At 56.9% G+C, this 16,306-nt stretch overlaps 1 protein-coding gene across 3 annotated transcripts; it reads right to left on the reverse strand.

Moving 5' to 3' along the window:
* Positions 1–1,283: 1,283 nt before the first annotated feature.
* On the reverse strand, positions 1,284–15,396 carry ABO (ABO, alpha 1-3-N-acetylgalactosaminyltransferase and alpha 1-3-galactosyltransferase). Of its 3 annotated transcripts, XM_064371749.1 has the most exons (7): positions 15,356–15,396; positions 9,014–9,083; positions 8,266–8,322; positions 6,755–6,802; positions 4,902–4,937; positions 4,224–4,358; positions 1,284–2,066 (listed from the first exon to the last, which is right to left on the reverse strand). In XM_064371749.1, the coding sequence occupies exons 1-7, from the start codon at positions 15,381–15,383 to the stop codon at positions 1,376–1,378; spliced, it is 1,065 nt and encodes a 354-aa protein (XP_064227819.1). In that variant the 5' UTR covers positions 15,384–15,396; the 3' UTR covers positions 1,284–1,375. The 3 variants fall into 3 exon arrangements, with proteins under 3 accessions (XP_064227819.1, XP_064227818.1, XP_064227817.1); XM_064371748.1 differs by lacking the exons at positions 6,755–6,802; positions 9,014–9,083; positions 15,356–15,396 and having other exon boundaries at positions 4,224–4,355; positions 8,266–8,381; XM_064371747.1 differs by lacking the exons at positions 6,755–6,802; positions 9,014–9,083; positions 15,356–15,396 and having other exon boundaries at positions 8,266–8,381.
* Positions 15,397–16,306: the final 910 nt, after the last annotated feature.

The raw sequence follows: 16,306 nt of genomic DNA on the forward strand, positions 1-16,306 counted from the left end.
TTTTAGCACAGACAGGGTTTCACCATGTTGGCCAGGATGGTTTTGATCTCTTGACCTCACGATCTTCCTGCCTCGGCTTCCCAAAGTGCTGAGATTACAGGCGTGAGCCACCACGCCCGGCCCTGCCTTTCCCATCCTATGTATTCATGTTTGTAAGTAAATTTTTATCCTTTTCCTTAAAAAGCCCCCCAAACTGTAGCCTTTCATCTCATGCAAGCTGGGCCATCCCTGAGTGGAAAGGAGGATGGGGAGGAGGTGGGAGGCTGGCCCATGGGGCCACAGGAAACACTGTGACTCCAGGTGGTACATGGGCCCCCAGGATTCCCAGCAGAGGAGCAACTCCACAGGGGATTAACAGGATCCCAGTGGCTACTGAGGGGAGTGTGAACCAGGGGGTCCAGTGTGGAAGTGGGGCCAGGGGAGGCGATTCCACCATCCAGGCAAAATGATGCTGGCTGGGACTGGGTTGGAAGAAGTACAGGCTGATTGCAAATGGTTGGGGAAGGCAGAGCCGGCAGGGTTGTGAGCAGTCTGAGATAGCCTCAGAGAGGTCACAGATGACTCTCAGGGTCTGGCTGGAGCATCTCCTGAGAGGCTGGGGGTGGGGGAACTCAGGGAGGAGCAGGGTGGGGCAGTGCAGGAGCTCTGAGAGGAGGGAGCCCCCCCGGGACTGTCCTTGCCTCCCTCCAGGCTCCAGAAGAGACCTCGTCTGTGATACCCTGTCTAAGCGGAAGGTGCCCCAGGAGCTCACCATGGGGGCTGAAGGTGGCAGCCCCTCCAGGAACTTATGCCCCGAGGCCCTGCATTCAGGCTGCCTAAGTCTGTGTGCATGCATCTGTGTTTGTATGCATGTCTGCATAGCTGTCTGTGTGTGTGCACGTCTGTGTATCTCTGTATGCATGTCTGTGTGTCTATGTGTCTGTGCACTTCTATGTCTTTCTCTGCATGTTCGCATGTGTGTCTCCATGTGTGTGCATTTCTGTGTGTCTATGTCGATATGTTTCTGTGTCTTTGTATTTGTGTCTGTGTCTGTGTGTGTGTTTCTGTGTATGTCTCTGTGTCTGTGTCTCTGTGTGTCTCTGTGTCTCTGCACGTCTGTGTCTGTCTATATTTCTGTACATCTTTGTGTGTGTTTGTGTGTCTGTGCATCTGTGTGTGTCTGCATGTATGTTTTTCTGTGTATGTCTTTGTGTGTATGTCTGTGTATGCAATGGTGTGTCTCTGTCGGGGGGGGTTGTGATTTGAGGTGGGGGCAGGGCCTAGGCTTCAATTGCTCTCAATAGGACGGAGAAAGGAAGCGGACTTTACTCATTCTTCTAAAACCAAGGGCGGGAGGGAGATGGGGCTGCCGGCAGCCCTCCCAGAGCCCACCCACTCACGGGTTCCGGACTGCCTGGTGGTTCTTGGGCACTGCCACGAACCTCAGCTTCTTCAGGACGGGGGGCCAGCCCAGCAGCTGCCGGTCCCACAGGTACTCGGGGGACAGCACCTTGGTGGGTTTGTGGCGCAGCAGGTACTTGTTCAGGTGGCTCTCGTCGTGCCACACGGCCTCGATGCCGTTGGCCTGGTCCATCATCATGGCCTGGTGGCAGGCCCTGGTGAGCCGCTGCACCTCTTGCACCGACCCCCCGAACAACGCCCCCATGTAGTAGAAATCGCCCTCATCCTTGGGGATGTAGGCCTGGGACTGGGGCCGGCGCTCGTAGGTGAAGGCCTCCCGGCTGCTTCCGTAGAAGCTGGGATGCAGGGTACCGAACAGCGGGGACAGGATCTCCACGCCCACGTGGTCGCTGAACTTCATGTCCACGTCGGCGCACACCAGGTAATCCACCTCGCGGAGGAAGCGCCGCTCGCAGAAGTCGCTGATCATCTCCATGCGGCGCATGGACACGTCCTGCCAGCGCCGGTAGGCGCGCACCTCGAGCACCGACAGCTGCCGGCCCGCCCCCAGCGCCACGTGCGGCACCGCGGCCGCCTGGTCGGTGAAGACGTAGTAGTGGACCTGGTGGCCCACCATGAAGTGCTTCTCCGCCGTCTCCAGGAACAGCTTCAGGAAGGCCACGTATCTGCAAGGCAGGGGGACAGGGGCTGGGGAGCAGCCGGCCGTGCACCCCTGGGCTGCAGGAGGCCTGCCCTGTGCGCTCCCACCAGCGGCCATTAGAAGGCTCAGAGGAGCAGATGCACCACGTTCTCCTGCCCTGTCCTGAGCGAGTCCTCGGGCTGTGACTCACATCATCATCTTCCCAGGACAGGCGGCTGGAGGCTCGTAGTAGGCCGCAGGCTGGTGCCGGCTCACTAGTCCTCCGCCTGGCCTGAGCCCCCAGACAGCTGCCCCTCTTATGCCCGGGCCAGCCATGTGCCCCTCATTAGAAGCTGCGCTGGGGCCCCACACACCCGCCTCTGCACCCTAGAGCTTCCTCCATCCCAGGCTTGAACTGCACATATTCCTAGGAGTAGGTCACTCCTGGACTCCGCCACTGGATCAGGAACCAGGGCTATCATGTGGGGGAAGGGAAAAAGGGGACCCCAGAAAGAAGAGGGGTAAAGGTTTGTTGAGGCCACAAACCCCAAGTCCAAAGGTAGAACCTCAAGACCCAGGTCAGGTGTCCCCCCACCCCAGGACGTCTTTGTAACCGCCGCAGATGGCCGGCCCCTCCTTCAGGTCCCTCAGGGCCGTGTGCCACCATCATGGGGTGGGCGTCTACCACCATTCAGCGGGTGTGCTGTGCCCACTGAGGCCCCGAGTTTATGGAGCAGGCACCGTGGCTGCTTTGCTCCATCTGACTCTTTGGCAAACCACTCACAAGGGCCCTACAGATACCTGGGGGCACCCATGTCCCAGGGAGCCAGCGAGCCCAGCGGGGAGCCCAGGCATGGCAGTCAGGCCCTGGGGTGCAAGTCCAGGCCCAGTGTGGCTGTGGGCTCAAGGCTCAGCTCTGTAGGGCTGCTTCTCCCCATAGGCACTGGGGATGTGGGGACCACCTCAGGGTCCAGAGAGGACACAGCCAGCCAGACAGCCCACAGCAGTGAGGTGGTGCCCTGACACAGCCCCCAGGGGCAACTCCCCAGCCCTTTGTCCCTAGGAACTGGAGCGTGAATTATCTGGCTATCCCCATGCCCTTTTCAGTCCCTGCAAATCGGGCCACACCACCCCAGTGGCCTGACCCCCATGCCTGGGTGGCTTGCTGGGTTTGCTTCCCCCCGGGGGCGTGTGTGTCCCCAGGTATCTGTAGGGCCCATACTCCCCTTGTGAGTGCTTTGCCAATGAGCTGGGTATGGCAAAGCAGCCGCAGTGCCTGCTCCATAAACTCGGGCCTCAGGGGGTCACGGCACACGTGCTGAATGGTGGGAAAGCCTATGTCCCATGGTGGTGGCACATGGCCCTGGGGGACCTCAAGGAGGGACCGGCCATCTGTGGCAGTTGGAGAAAAAGTTTTGTGGTTAGGGAGACACCTGACCTGGGTCTAGAAGCTCTACCTTTGGATTCAGGGTTTGTGGCCACACCTCGCCCACATCTGAATGGGTAAAGGGGATTGTGAAGGCCACAGGGCCGTCCTGCAGGCTGTACGCTGCGGGGAAGGACGCTCCTCCTTCCATGTGCAGATGCCGCTTCCATGCCTTCCATCTGTGCCCCACAGAAGTCTCAGAAGCAGTCGCTGTCACTGGCCCCTCTGCCCACAGGTGCTGACAGGTCAAACATGTGTCTGCGTTCACCTCGCTAGCTCCGCGTGAACCTGGTCTGGCCCAGAGTCCAAGGGCATTATGGGTCAGCCGCTTCCCTTGAGGTCTGGGGCCAACTGCCTTGCCTGCTTCACCTCATCTGAGGACACAGAGTGACCACGGCTCTGCCAGCATCCTCTTTCTAGGGTCCAAGGACAGTAAACAGGTGTCCCCCTCCTGTCATCTCTGTTAAGTGAGCAGAGTCCATCTGGAGCCTTGTATGGAGGTGGTGGCTCAGCAGGAGGGCCAGCCACAGGTACAGAGAGGAGGGGGCAGCAGGAGCCGCCATCCCTGGGCGAGACGCAGCCTCTGGACAAGGAGCTCAGTTTTACCCCCAGGGAGCCCACGTGGGCGCAGTAAGATGCTGTGTGAATGGCCTTTCCCATCTACCCTCTGGGAGGACAAGGCTGGCCGCCACCCCACTCTGTCCTGAACACAGAGACCTCGATGTTCCCGGTCATTCCACAGCCCGGTCTCTGCCCTCCGCCCCCTCACTGACTTACTTCTTGATGGCAAACACGGTTAACCCGATGGTGGTGTTCCGCAGCCTGAACTGCTCGTTGAGGATGTCGATGTTGAAGGTGCCCTCCCAGATGATGGGGGCCAACCAAGGGGTCACCACAAGGACGTCTTTCCTACTGCACGTGGAGAGAGGCGTGCGGTAGCACGGAGCCGGCAGGGCACCGCCCACACACGCCTCTGGCACACGGCCACCCCCACCTGGAAACCCCACTCAGCTTCCGCCTCCTCTGACCGCCCTTCCAGAGGCAGCCACCATCCCCCCGACACCAACCAGAGGCAAATGCAGACTCCAGCTGGACCAGTCATTCCCAACCCACCCTCAACATTGGATCTGCCGGACCACAGAGGGAGCTGAGCTTTGCTGGCAGAGATAGGAACCCCCCCACCGACACCCTCCCCCAGCCCCCCTCCCCAGGAAGGAGGTACCTATCAGGACTCTGCAGGGGCTTTGGTGAACAAAGAGATAGAAAACAAGAGACCAAGTCAAAGAAAGCAAAGGGAATGAGAACAGCCACGTGGGCCTCGGAATTCAGATGTCAGGGAACCTGAGAGGAGAGAGCGGCGGAGCAGCCCCAGCTGAGATTTCCATCAGGGAAACCGCCCTCTGATGCCCTCAGAACAGCCCCCGGAGCTGCGTGCAGTTTCAGTAACTTACTCACCATGGTGTCAGTATCTTTGGCTGGGGGTAGACCATCCTGCAAGCACAAAGTGGCGTCCTGTGAGTTTGGAGTTTGTATGGGAAGCGTGGGATGCAGGTAGGCAGGGGGCGCGCACAGTTGCTGCACTGTGACTGGGCGTCCACCCTCCCGCCAAGGCCGCACTCCCAGGCTGAAATCGCTGTGGCTGCTCCGGGCTGTGTCAGCCCACAACCCCAGGACCCCGGGGCAGGGCCGAAGCTCAGAGTCTCCGATTCAGCACTTGTAGACTGGGGAGAGGGACGAAGTGACCTCAGGCCCATTGCTTTCCACTTGAATTAAGGCTGGGAGGGACGTAAGAGGTCCTGTCTTAATCCACTGTGGGCAGAGAGGAGGCTGCGTGTGTGCCCTCTGTCCCTGGTCATTCCTAGGGAAAGGGCCTGAGACGTGCAGACGCCCCACCTGGGCCCGAAGCCTGCTGGGCCTCCTTGTGGGCTGGTGGCGTCCACAGCCCGGCTTCTTCTCTGAGAAGTCAGTGAGTAACACCTGCTCCGACAGTGGCACAAAGCACAGTCAGGTGCCACAAACAGCCTGTGGGGACGTGCGGGCCGCAGTGATGTCCCCATCTAAAGTACTGGAGAGGCCCAGGACACATGAGCCACGGCCATTTTGACCGTCAGTAATGGCCACAATTTGGTTTTGTTGTTTTGAGACAAAGTCTCACTCTTGTTGCCCAGGCTAGAGTGAAGTGGTGCGACCTCGCCTCACTGCAACCTCCGCCTCCCGGAATCAAGTGATTCTCCTGCCTCAGTCTCCTGAGTAGCTGGGATTACAGGTACTCACCACCACACCAGGCTAATTTTTGTATTTTCAATAGAGACAGCATTTCACCAGGTTGGCCAGGCTGGTCTCGAACTCCAGACCTCAGGTGATCTGCCAACCTCGGCCTCTCAAAGTGCTGGGATTACAGGCGTGAGCCCCCACGCTTGGTAATGGCCACAATTTTAACGTCCTATGATGGCCTGTAAAAGCAGGGAATCAGCCGAAATCGGAAGGAAATTCTGGCACTTGCTACAGCCTGGATGGACTGTGAGGACATCACGCTCAGTGAAGTAAGCTCGTCATAAAAAGACAGCTTCCGGCCGGGCACAGTGTCTCACGCCTGTAATCCCAACACTTTGAGAGGCCGAGGTGGGCAGATCATGAGGTCGGGAGTTTGAGACCAGCCTGACCAACATGGTGAAACCCTGTCTGTACTAAAAATACAAAATTAGCCAGGTGTGGTGACATGTGCCTGTCATCCCAGCTACTCAGGAGGCTGAGGCAGGAGAATTGCTGGAACCTGGGGTGCAGAGGTTGCAGTGAGCCGAGATCACACCACTGCACTCCAGCCTGGTGACAGAGTAAGACTCCGTCTCTACATAAATAAATAAATAAATAAGTAAAATAAAATAAAAATGATTAAGATAGCAAATTTTATGTTAAGTGTATTTGGCCACAATTAAAAAAAACAAAATCAAAAGCGGTGTGGGCAACTTGGCCTTGGCTGCCGAGACTCCCCCGGTTTCAGCACCGATAAAGGCCCACATCCCGGGAAACGGCCCCCGAGGCCCAGACAGAGCAGGCCAGCTGGTCCTCCTCTTTCAAAGCCAATGACAGGCAGCTGGTGGAAACTGAAGCCCCGGCCGCATTGTGCTCTCTGAGTGGCTGCAGGACGAGGGCAGAGTCAGAGCAGAGACTGGGGAAGGAGCGGCCTCCTCCCTCCCAGCCGCAGGAGGAAAGAGGAGCTGCTCCCACACGCCTCTGCCCACACACACACAGTACCCGGCTGCGGGACGATTCTGTGACATGGGAGCCACCGAAGGAAGACATTATACCTTGGCAATGCGACACTCTGCAGACCGCCCGGTTCCCGAACAGCCGTGCTGCAGAATGAGAACACAGGAGACGAAGTTTATTCCGGGAGCAGGGATTGAGGGCACAAGTGCGTGGAAGCCAGCAGAGGGTCCCAGTGGAAGGGACACAGCGTCAGCCTGGTGCGCGGAGCAGAGTCCACCAGAAACAGTCACAGAAGAGCCATCCCTGTGCTGATGGGCCTGGCGTGGGCCCGTGTGCCAGAACTTGTAAGGCCAATGCTGCTGTCTGAGGTCTGTGTCTGGGGGGCCTCACAGCCCACAGGTTCACCAGACTCCTCAAAGCCAAGGCTGGGTGGAGTGGAGTTCCAGAACATGTCTGCAAACCCCGAGGCCCCTCCCATCAAGAGATGGGGTCTGATATTCCTGTTTCTAAGAAAGAAAATGCGGCAGAAGTGACACTGGGTGATTTCTGAAGCCAGGCCCTAGAAGGCCATCCAGCTTCTGTATCTTCTTTCTTAGGATATTGGTCTTGGAGCTTCCAAACCAAGCTGAGCAGGAGTCCAGGCCCCGGGGAGAGGCCCTGGGTAGGTGTCTCAGCTGAGAGGCAGCATCAACTGCCAGAGACGCAGGGAAGTCCTTGCGATGACCCCAGCCACCCAGCATCTGCCCACAACTGCCTGAGGCCCCGAAGTGAACCAGCCAGGTGAGCCCCGTGCACCCCAGGAAGCCCAGGGACAGATGTGACCAATGACTGATCGTTTTCCATCCATGGGGTGGTGCTCTGCAGCCATGGGTCACTGACACGAGTGGGAATTAGCAGACGCAGCAGGGGACACAGCACGGGCACAGGCCCGGAGTCAGGACCGCACGGCACGTGGACGAGCGGCAGGCCACTCTGAAGCACAGAGGGCGAGGGCAGAGGTGGGAGAGGTGAGGCTGGGGAGGTCAGCAGGCAGGATCAGACCATAGAGAGCCCCTACCTTCTGTTCTGGAAAGATCACTCCAGCTACTGTGAGGACACGGGGGACAGGGCTGATGGGGATGGGGAGGCAAGTCTGAGGCTGTTTGAGAGATGAGGCAGCCCCACCAGACCAATGGAGCAGGGCTGTGAAGGCAGAGAGGCCGGTGGGCGTGTGACCTGCTGAACAGCAGGGCTGGAGGGACTTGGGAACCCAGTGTAGGGCTGAGGGCAAAGGGAGAGTTGAGGATGGCAGGTGGAAGGCGACTCAGGAGGAGGGGTGTGGGCAGGGAGCAGAGACCATGTGTGCGAGCTCTGGGTAAGCCTGGAGTCGGGGACTGGAGGTCAGAAGGAGGTCAAGGCTGACTCCAGAGATGTGGAGGCAGACGTGTCCGGTGACCCTTCAAGGCCACAGAGCTGGCTGCATCTACGCTGGGCACAGGATCGAGAGGGGGCCCAGGCCCACCCATGTGTGTGCCCGGGAGGGGCAGGGGGAGTTGCCAGAGAGGGACCCCAGCCCACAGCCAGCACCCCGGTCAGCGCACACGGTCTGTCTGTCCTTCCCCTCACTCACCAGGCCTCCAGTTCCAGGTTTCCTGGCATTAGGCTTCTGGGGCTTAGGACCCCGTAACTGCAGGAAGGAAGTGCGCCAAGGTTCAGGACACAGAATCAAGACTGCCTGTCGATCCCTTCCTCCAAACAGCACATGCTGGGGCCAGCCATGAGCACAGGAGTCCCCGATGAGCTGCAAGGCCTCCAGGCAGGCAGGAAACATTCTCAGCAAAGCCCAGGCACCTCACCACATGCCACACCAGGAGGTGGGCAGGAGGGGGTCCCTGGGGATATTGCCCATGTAGAGGCACCTGCAGCAGCTGCAGAAGATCCCCCGCCCCCATGCCTTGGTCAGTGCAGCCCCCGAGGCCACCTCAGGGAGCATTTCCAGGCCATGTCCACAGATGACCCACTCTGTGGTTCTGGGACCTTCTGTGTCTGGATGCGGCTAACAGTTCGGGACCCAGATTTGCCTTCCTCACGCCAGCCACGTGACTGCGGGCAAGGGGCTCGCTCTCCCAGCCCCAGACTGACTCCCCACTTATGAAAATTTCAAATGGGAGAGTGAGGAGCCCATTGCCCGGTGAGGCTTAAATAAGAGAGCAAGTAAACACACCTCTTCCACAGCCCGACGTGGGCAACAACTGTCCTTAGGACCCTGATGGCTACTGTGATGCTTGGGGGGCTGAGGGGGTCCCCATGGGTATGATTAGCTGCTGTGGCCACTTCTCCCCAAACCGGGCCAGCACCAATGGGCAAATGTGTCTTACCCAAACAAGACCAAGACAAGCATTGCTAGGAAAAGGATCATAGGTAGAGGTGCATAGCATTTTGGTTTTCCTGGAAAAACAGGAGGGGAAAAATCAGATCACTCACCCTCCTTCTCTCCCCTGCCCCACTTTCCGTGTCCTGTCTTGTGATTCAGGCACCAGACCCTTCGAGGGGCCATCATCTGCCAACACGGTCCCTCTGCCCCACAAGGGATGCTCTCAGCCCCACCTGAGCATCTGCAAACCCAGTCCAGACCCGGCCCTCCTCCCGCTCAGAGAACAGGGAGGCAGTCTGCTCCTCCCAGCTCATCAGCCCGACTGCTCCCACAGACTCTGAGCGTCACCCCGGCTTCCCAGTGACCTCCTTCCACTCAGCACCCCCTCCCCATGGGAGACCGAAGGGAACCACACTGAAATGAGCACCTCGAGGTCACTGTTGAACCCACTGGGGGAGGCCAGGACAGTCTCATGGCCAGGCTGAGCCAGGAGGCCGGACCAGTTCCTGCCACGGAGAGGAGCCACCCACTTCCCCCGGTGTCTCCCTGCCCTCTGAGAGGCCCGTGCCCTGGAAACAACGGTGGTGTTTCTTTAAGGCGATTTTGATGTCTGTTAAAGTCACCTTGTCCACGCCTTCACTTGCTGGAGTTTCAGTGACCCATGGTCAACCAAAGGCCAATAACAGGTGAGTACAGGGCAGTAAAATATTTTGAGGACAGGTCTGGGGGCTCATGCCTGTGATCCCAGCACTTCGGAGGCTAAGCCAGGAGAACTGCTTGAAGCCAGGAGTTCTAGACCAGCCTGGGCAACATAGTGAGAACTCACTTCTATCAAAGAAAAAAAATTAGCTGGGCCTAGTGGCACACCCCTATGGTCCCAGGAGGCTGAGGTGGAAGGATCACTTGAGCCTAGGAGGTCAAGGCTGCAGTGAGTCATGAATGCACCACTGCACTCCAGCCTGGGTGACAGAGCAAGACCCTGTCTCTTAAAAAACAAAACAAACAAACAAACAAAAAAACTAAGATATATATATATATATTTTTTTTTTTTGAGAGAGATCACATTCACAGAAGCTTTATTACAGTGCATTGTTTTTGTTGTTGTTTTTGAGATGGAGTTTGCTCTTGCTGCCCAGGCTGGGAGTGCAATGGGGCAACCTCGGCTCACTGCAACCTCCACCTCCCGGGTTCAAGCGATTCTCCTCCCTCAGTCTCCAGAGTAACTGGATTTACAGGTGCCCACCAACACACTCAGCTAATTTTTTGTATTTTTAGTAGAGACAGGATTTCACCATGTTGGCCAGGCTGGTCTCGAACTCCTGACCTCAAGTGATCCGCCTGCCTTGGACAATATATTGTTATCATTGTTCTATATTATTATGACGGTTGTTGGATCCATCCTGTGCCTAGTTTATTAAATTAAACTCTATCGTAGGTATGTGTGCATAGGGGAAGACAGTCCGTATAGGGTTTGGTACTAGCCGTGGTTTCAGACACCCACTGGGGATCTCGGAACGTATCCCCCGCAGGTAAGAGGGGACTCCTGTTTTCACAAGGTCAAGCCTGGAAGGCTTCTGTCTCCCGGCCGGGTTCCTATGCCTTCCCCTGAAATCAGTCCCTTTCAGCTGATTGTTCTGTTGCTTCTTATCCCATAAAGCTTGTCTGTATTTACCTCCACCTTTCTAAATCCTGTGAGCATGGAACAATTTATCTCGAATAGCTTCCTGAAACGGAAACGTGGGAGGCAAAATGTGAACTTTACACGTCTTAAATTATTTTTTCCACTTTTGTAGTCGGTAGATTGTTTGGCTGTAGGGAAATCTAGATGGAAATAATTGTCCTTCAATTTGGCAAAAATTATTCCATTTTCAAAATCTTTGAAAATCAACTTCATTTGAGGGATAACTTACATCCAGTAAAATCTATGCACTTTAGGTATACGGTTTTGAGGGGTTTTGAACAATGCACACATGTAATCGCCCCGAAACAAGATAGACAACATTTTCATCACCCCAGTAAGGTCCCTCTGACCCCGGATCTGGTTCCCTGGTGTTTCCCATAAACGGAATCGCCTGCCACATGCTCTTTTTTGTCTGGCTGCATCACACAGCATGACGTTTGGAAGATTCACCTCCATCGTCCCGGGTATCAGTTGTTCGTTCTTTTTTATCGCGGAGAAGCGCCGTTGTTAATACGCCACAATTGGCTTATCCTGTCTCCTACCGACAGACATCATGGTTTTACGGTTTGGGGCCCCTAGCAACAAAGCTTCTATAAACACTCATGTGCAGGGATTTGTGGGCCTTCGTTTTCATTTTCCTTGAGTAAATACCAAGGAACAGAAAAGATGAATCATGCGGTAATCCTGCGTTTAACTTTTTTCCAAAGCGGTTACTGAATTCTCCACTCCCACCAGCAATGCAAGAGAACCACGGTGCTCCACATTCCTGCTGACACCTGAGGGTCACTCCTTTACGTTTTAGCCTCCTAGGGGGTGAGTAGTGGTGTCTGATTGTGGCCGGTGACTAAGCAGGACAGTCATCTTTTCATGTATTTATTGGCCATTTGTTTGCTTCTTATGAAGCCTGTCCAAATGTTTTGCTCATTTTATTATTTCATTTCATTTTATTTTGAGACAGAGTCTTACTCTGTCACCAGGCTGGAGTGCAGTGGCGCGATCTTGGCTCACTGCAACCTCTGACTCCCTGGTTCAAGCGATTCTCCTGCCTCAGCCTCCCGAGTAGCTGGGATTACAGGCACATGCCACCACGCCCGGCTAATTTTTGTACTTTTAGTAGAGACGGGGTTTCACCGTGTTGGCCAGGATGGTCTCCCCATCTGCTGACCTCATGATCTGCCTGCCTTGGCTTCCCAAAGTGCCGGGATTACAGGTGTGAGCCACCACGCCCAGCCCATTTAATATTTATTTATTTACTTATATATATTTTAGGGGACACAGTCCCACTCCAGTTGCCCAGGCTGGAGTGTGGTGGCAGGATCCCAGCTCACTGGAGCCTCCACTTCCTGGGCTCACGTGATCCTCCCACCTCAGCCTTTTGAGTAGCTGGGACTACAGGAGTGCACCACCATACGTAGCTAATTTGTTGGGGTTTTGATAGAGATGGGGTTTCACCATGTTGCCCAAGCTGGTCTCGAACTCCTGGGCTCAAGCGATCCACCTGCCTCGGCCTCTCAACATGCTGGGATTACAGGCATGAGCCACCTCACCCGGACATTCGTTTTTATTTTATTTTAGAGACAGGGTCTTACTCTGTCACCCAGGCTGGAGTGCAGTGTCATGATCACAGCTCACTGCAACCTCAAATTCCTGTGGTTAGGCCATCTTTCCCCCTCAGCCTCCTGATTAGCTGGGACTACAGACACGCACCAACATACTCGGCTAATTATTCTACTGTTTGTAGACACTGGGTCTCCTTTTAAATTGAGTTGTTTCTCTTTTATTATTGAACAGTAGAATTTATTTCTACATTTTGGATACAGGTCCTTTGCTAAATACAAATATTACAAACATTTTCTTGCCAGGCACAAAAAGACACCGCATGTTCTCACTTATGTGTATTGAAACATTAAAACAATTAACTCATGGAGATAGAGAATAGGAGGATGGTTAGCAGAGACTGGGAAGGGCCGTGGCAGGGGTGGGAGGGTATGTGGGATGGTTAATGGGTACAAAAAAATAGAATGAATGAGACCTAGTATTTGATAGCATAACAGGGAGACTATAGTCAATAATAAGTTAATTATACACTTGAAAATAACTAAAAGAGAGGCTGGGCACAGTGGCTCGAGCCTATCATCCCAGCACTTTGGGAGGCCGAGGCAGGCGGATCACGAGGTCAAGAGATCGAGACCATCTGGCCAACATGGTGAAACCCCGTCTCTACTAAAAATACAAAAAATGTAGCCGGGCATGGTGGCGCGCGCCTGTGGTCCCAGCTACTTGGGAGGCTGAGGCGGAAGAATTGCTTGAACCCAGGAGGCGGAGGTTGCAGTGAGCTGAGATTGCGCCACTGCACTCCAGCCTGGTGACAGAGCAAGGCTCCATCTCAAAAAAAAAAAAAAAAAAAAAAAAGACGTAAGTGATTAAGTTCTTTTAATCTATAACTAAGGTCTGAGTCCTTTCTCTAGAGCTTCAGTCAATTTACTTAATCTAAATGGGTCCAGGTGCTGGGGTGATCAGCCTTATCTTGTCTCTTTCTGTGCAGCTTGCAGCTGCAGGCCTGCTTGTTCTCATCAGCGTTCAACCAGCATCGATCGGATGACTGAATCAACATGCATGAATGTGAGTAACCTGAGAATGGGCACTTGTTTGCCAGGTTTCTCAAAACACCTAATTTCTTCTTCAAGATGTTTGTCTTGGATCCAGTCGTGGGCCAGACCCAGTGCCAGAACCCCAGGGGGGTGGAGAACTGCCGAGTCCCTGGTCCTCCGAGGCTCCCAGACGTGAGACCAACTAACACGGCGTAACCCTTGGGGCAGGACGGACTCCTGGGGTGGCAGCTGTGTTCATAATCTTGACTGGGGGACCATTCCACAGGTGTGGACATGGGTCAAAATGTATCCACCTGTACCTTTTATGTACAGCTTACTGTATACATCTGTTGAAACATAGTAAGAAGACAAAAGACCACAAAGGAGGAACAGGGAAGAACCCGGAAGGAGCTGGCAGCACAGCGAAGAGGCAGATGTTCTCAGTCAGACCTGAGTCCCAGCCCCACTCAGCCCTTCCTGCCTGAGACCACAGCAAGATCGCAAAATCGAAGTGAGACCTGACTCCTTGGCCCCACTCAGCCCAGCCTGCCTGGGACCAGAGCAAAGTCCCGGATATCTGGAAACCGGTTTTCCCATGGGTGAAAGAACGACCTGGGAGGTATTTACTGTTCCTTCCTGAGAACTCAGCGGTACTGAACCCAGTCCTGCCTCACAGTAAACCCTGACAAATGGTGAGCATTGTTGAGGGCAGGGCCGCGACCTACCACACCCCCACGCGGTTTTCTTCATGAATTTTCCACTCCTCTCCCTCCTGCACCTCTGGGGCAGGAGCCCCCACCAACTCCGGCCTCGCCACGCCTTATCCCCCACCTGACTGCAAGTCAAAGTCAAACATTTCTCTCCCCAGATGTGTACGCGGCAGTCTTCCAAATTAAAGGGCTGTGTGCCGGCTCTGGGCGCCCCACTTGGCTCTCCCTGGCCTTTGGCACTGGGGTTCACTGGCCTGCAGCCGACGCCCCATGCCCTGCCTCCTGTGTCCCACCCTCTGAAGCGACGTCCTTGTCTGGGGTTAATACCGAATTTGTTTTCTGGCGCCAAGAAAAGGACAGGGATATACACAAGGAATGAGTTTAGGAGCAGAGGTTTAATAGGCAAAAGGAAGAGAAAGAACCGCTGTCTCTCTTGTGAGAGGGGACGACCCAATGGGAATTCAGGCCTGGGGTGAGTGCAATAGATTGTATAGACAGGCTTGAGAAGCGGGTGTCTGAGTTACATAGGGCCCAAGATTGGTTGGACCAGGTGTGACGTCTACATTGCATGGGAAGGCTGGCCACCCCACCCTAATTTTATTAAGCCCAGGGACTTTCCACTTGGCCCGCCCCAGCTTGCTTGTTTATGTCTGCAGCTCATTGTTACCGGCTGCTCATTGTTAGGAAAGAAGATGATTTGGGGACTGCTTTTCATTAAAAGGAAAACATTACCCAGGACTCCAGTACCCTCACGGTCTGCCTCAATAATTTCTTCTTAACTCCTACATCACCTGAGCGTCTGGGGCGCAGTTCCCCGGTCACGCTCGGCATTGAACTTGCCCACCTCCTTCCGGAGGCGCCTCCGCGTTTGGGGTCTCGAGGCTGTTCCCGGCCGACCGGGCACCTGGTCACCGTGCCCGAGGGGAGGGCTGGGGGCGGGCAGGGCAGCCCCGAGCCTCGGCCTCGTCCTCGTCCTCGTCCTCGTACAGGGTCCGTCGATCTGTGCTGAAAATCGCAGCTCAGGGAAGGCGGGGAGCGTGGAGGGGCGAGGAGAGGCCGGAGGCCGCCATGGCGTCGGGGGCCCTGCTCTCCCCAGGACCCGGGGACCCCGGAGAGGAGCCCCCCGCCAGGCAGCGCCACCGCGCCCACCTGGCCTGCGGGTCCCGACATCGCGGCCGCGCCCACCTGCCGCCGGCTCCCCAGGGCGCAGGGTCTCGGAGGCTGGGGCGGCGGCCGGCCTGAGACCTCGCGGCCCTGGGCGCCCCCAACCCCGACACTCGCCCCGGCCCGGCTTTCGGGCGCACCCCTGATTCCCAGCCGCAGCGGCTCCCTCGCGGGTACCCGGGGCCGAGGCCGGCACTCACCCGCCAGCGTCCGCAGCAGCTCGGCCATGGCTCCGCGCCTGGTCTCCGCCGCCGCCTTCCGCCCGCCCGGCCGCCCTGGGGCGGGATCAGCCCGAGGCGCCCCCTCCCGGCCCGCGCCGCCCGACGCCCCGACTTGCCGAGGCCGGACTCGGGAGGGGACAGTGGGGCGCGGGAGGCGGCCGGGATCCCCAGGGACCCCCGTTGAGAAAGAACGGCGCCTCCTCGCGCGAGCCCCCGATGGCACCCGAGCCCCCGGCAGCCCTGGTCCCCTGAGGCCCTGTCCCTACATCCCGCCCGGGGCCAAGCAGCTCCGGGTGCCCTTAAAGCCCCGCCCCCGGGGGTGACCCCTTGACACCCTGTCCTCGAGCAGGGTTGAGTGGGGGCGACCCCTTGCTATCCTGCTCCCAGAGAATAGGGGAGACGAAATCCTGAAGCGCCGGCCCCAGAACCCACGACCCCCAGCCTCCGGGTTCGCGCGCTGCAGCCTGTAGCCCTCCAGCCCCCCAGGACCCTGCGCCCTGCGTCCGCGACGCCCCCAGGTGGACAGAGTCGCCTCCCCAACCCGGGCCCACGTTCCCCACGGAGCTCCGCGCCCCGCAGGCTGAGAATCCTTCGTGTCCTGCTTGAGATCGAGTCCCCTCCGGCGCCCGCCCCGGACCCTGAAGTCCCTTCGCGCGTTCTGCGGACTGAGCCCTGCTCGGCCCCGCCACGACCCCCGCCCCTGCTTGGCCTCCGCCCGAGGAAGCCCGGGAGCCCGCGGCGGAGGCGGCAGGGACTCGGGAGACCGCGCCCAGCTGCGAGGAGGAGGCACCTCCCGAAGGCTCCAGGCGACGTCCCAGAGGCCTCTTCCTGCTTTCCCTGGTATCACTCAGAGGGTTTTACACTGATACCCCATTCACAGGACCCTGATCCCCTCCCACCCTCACGGGCCCCGTTCTCATCTCAGGAAAG

The sequence above is a fragment of the Aotus nancymaae genome, unplaced genomic scaffold, assembly GCF_030222135.1.
Source record: "Aotus nancymaae isolate 86718 unplaced genomic scaffold, 86718_ANA_hifiasm-v0.15.2.pri h1tg000158l, whole genome shotgun sequence".
Classification (NCBI taxonomy): Eukaryota; Metazoa; Chordata; class Mammalia; order Primates; family Aotidae; genus Aotus; species Aotus nancymaae.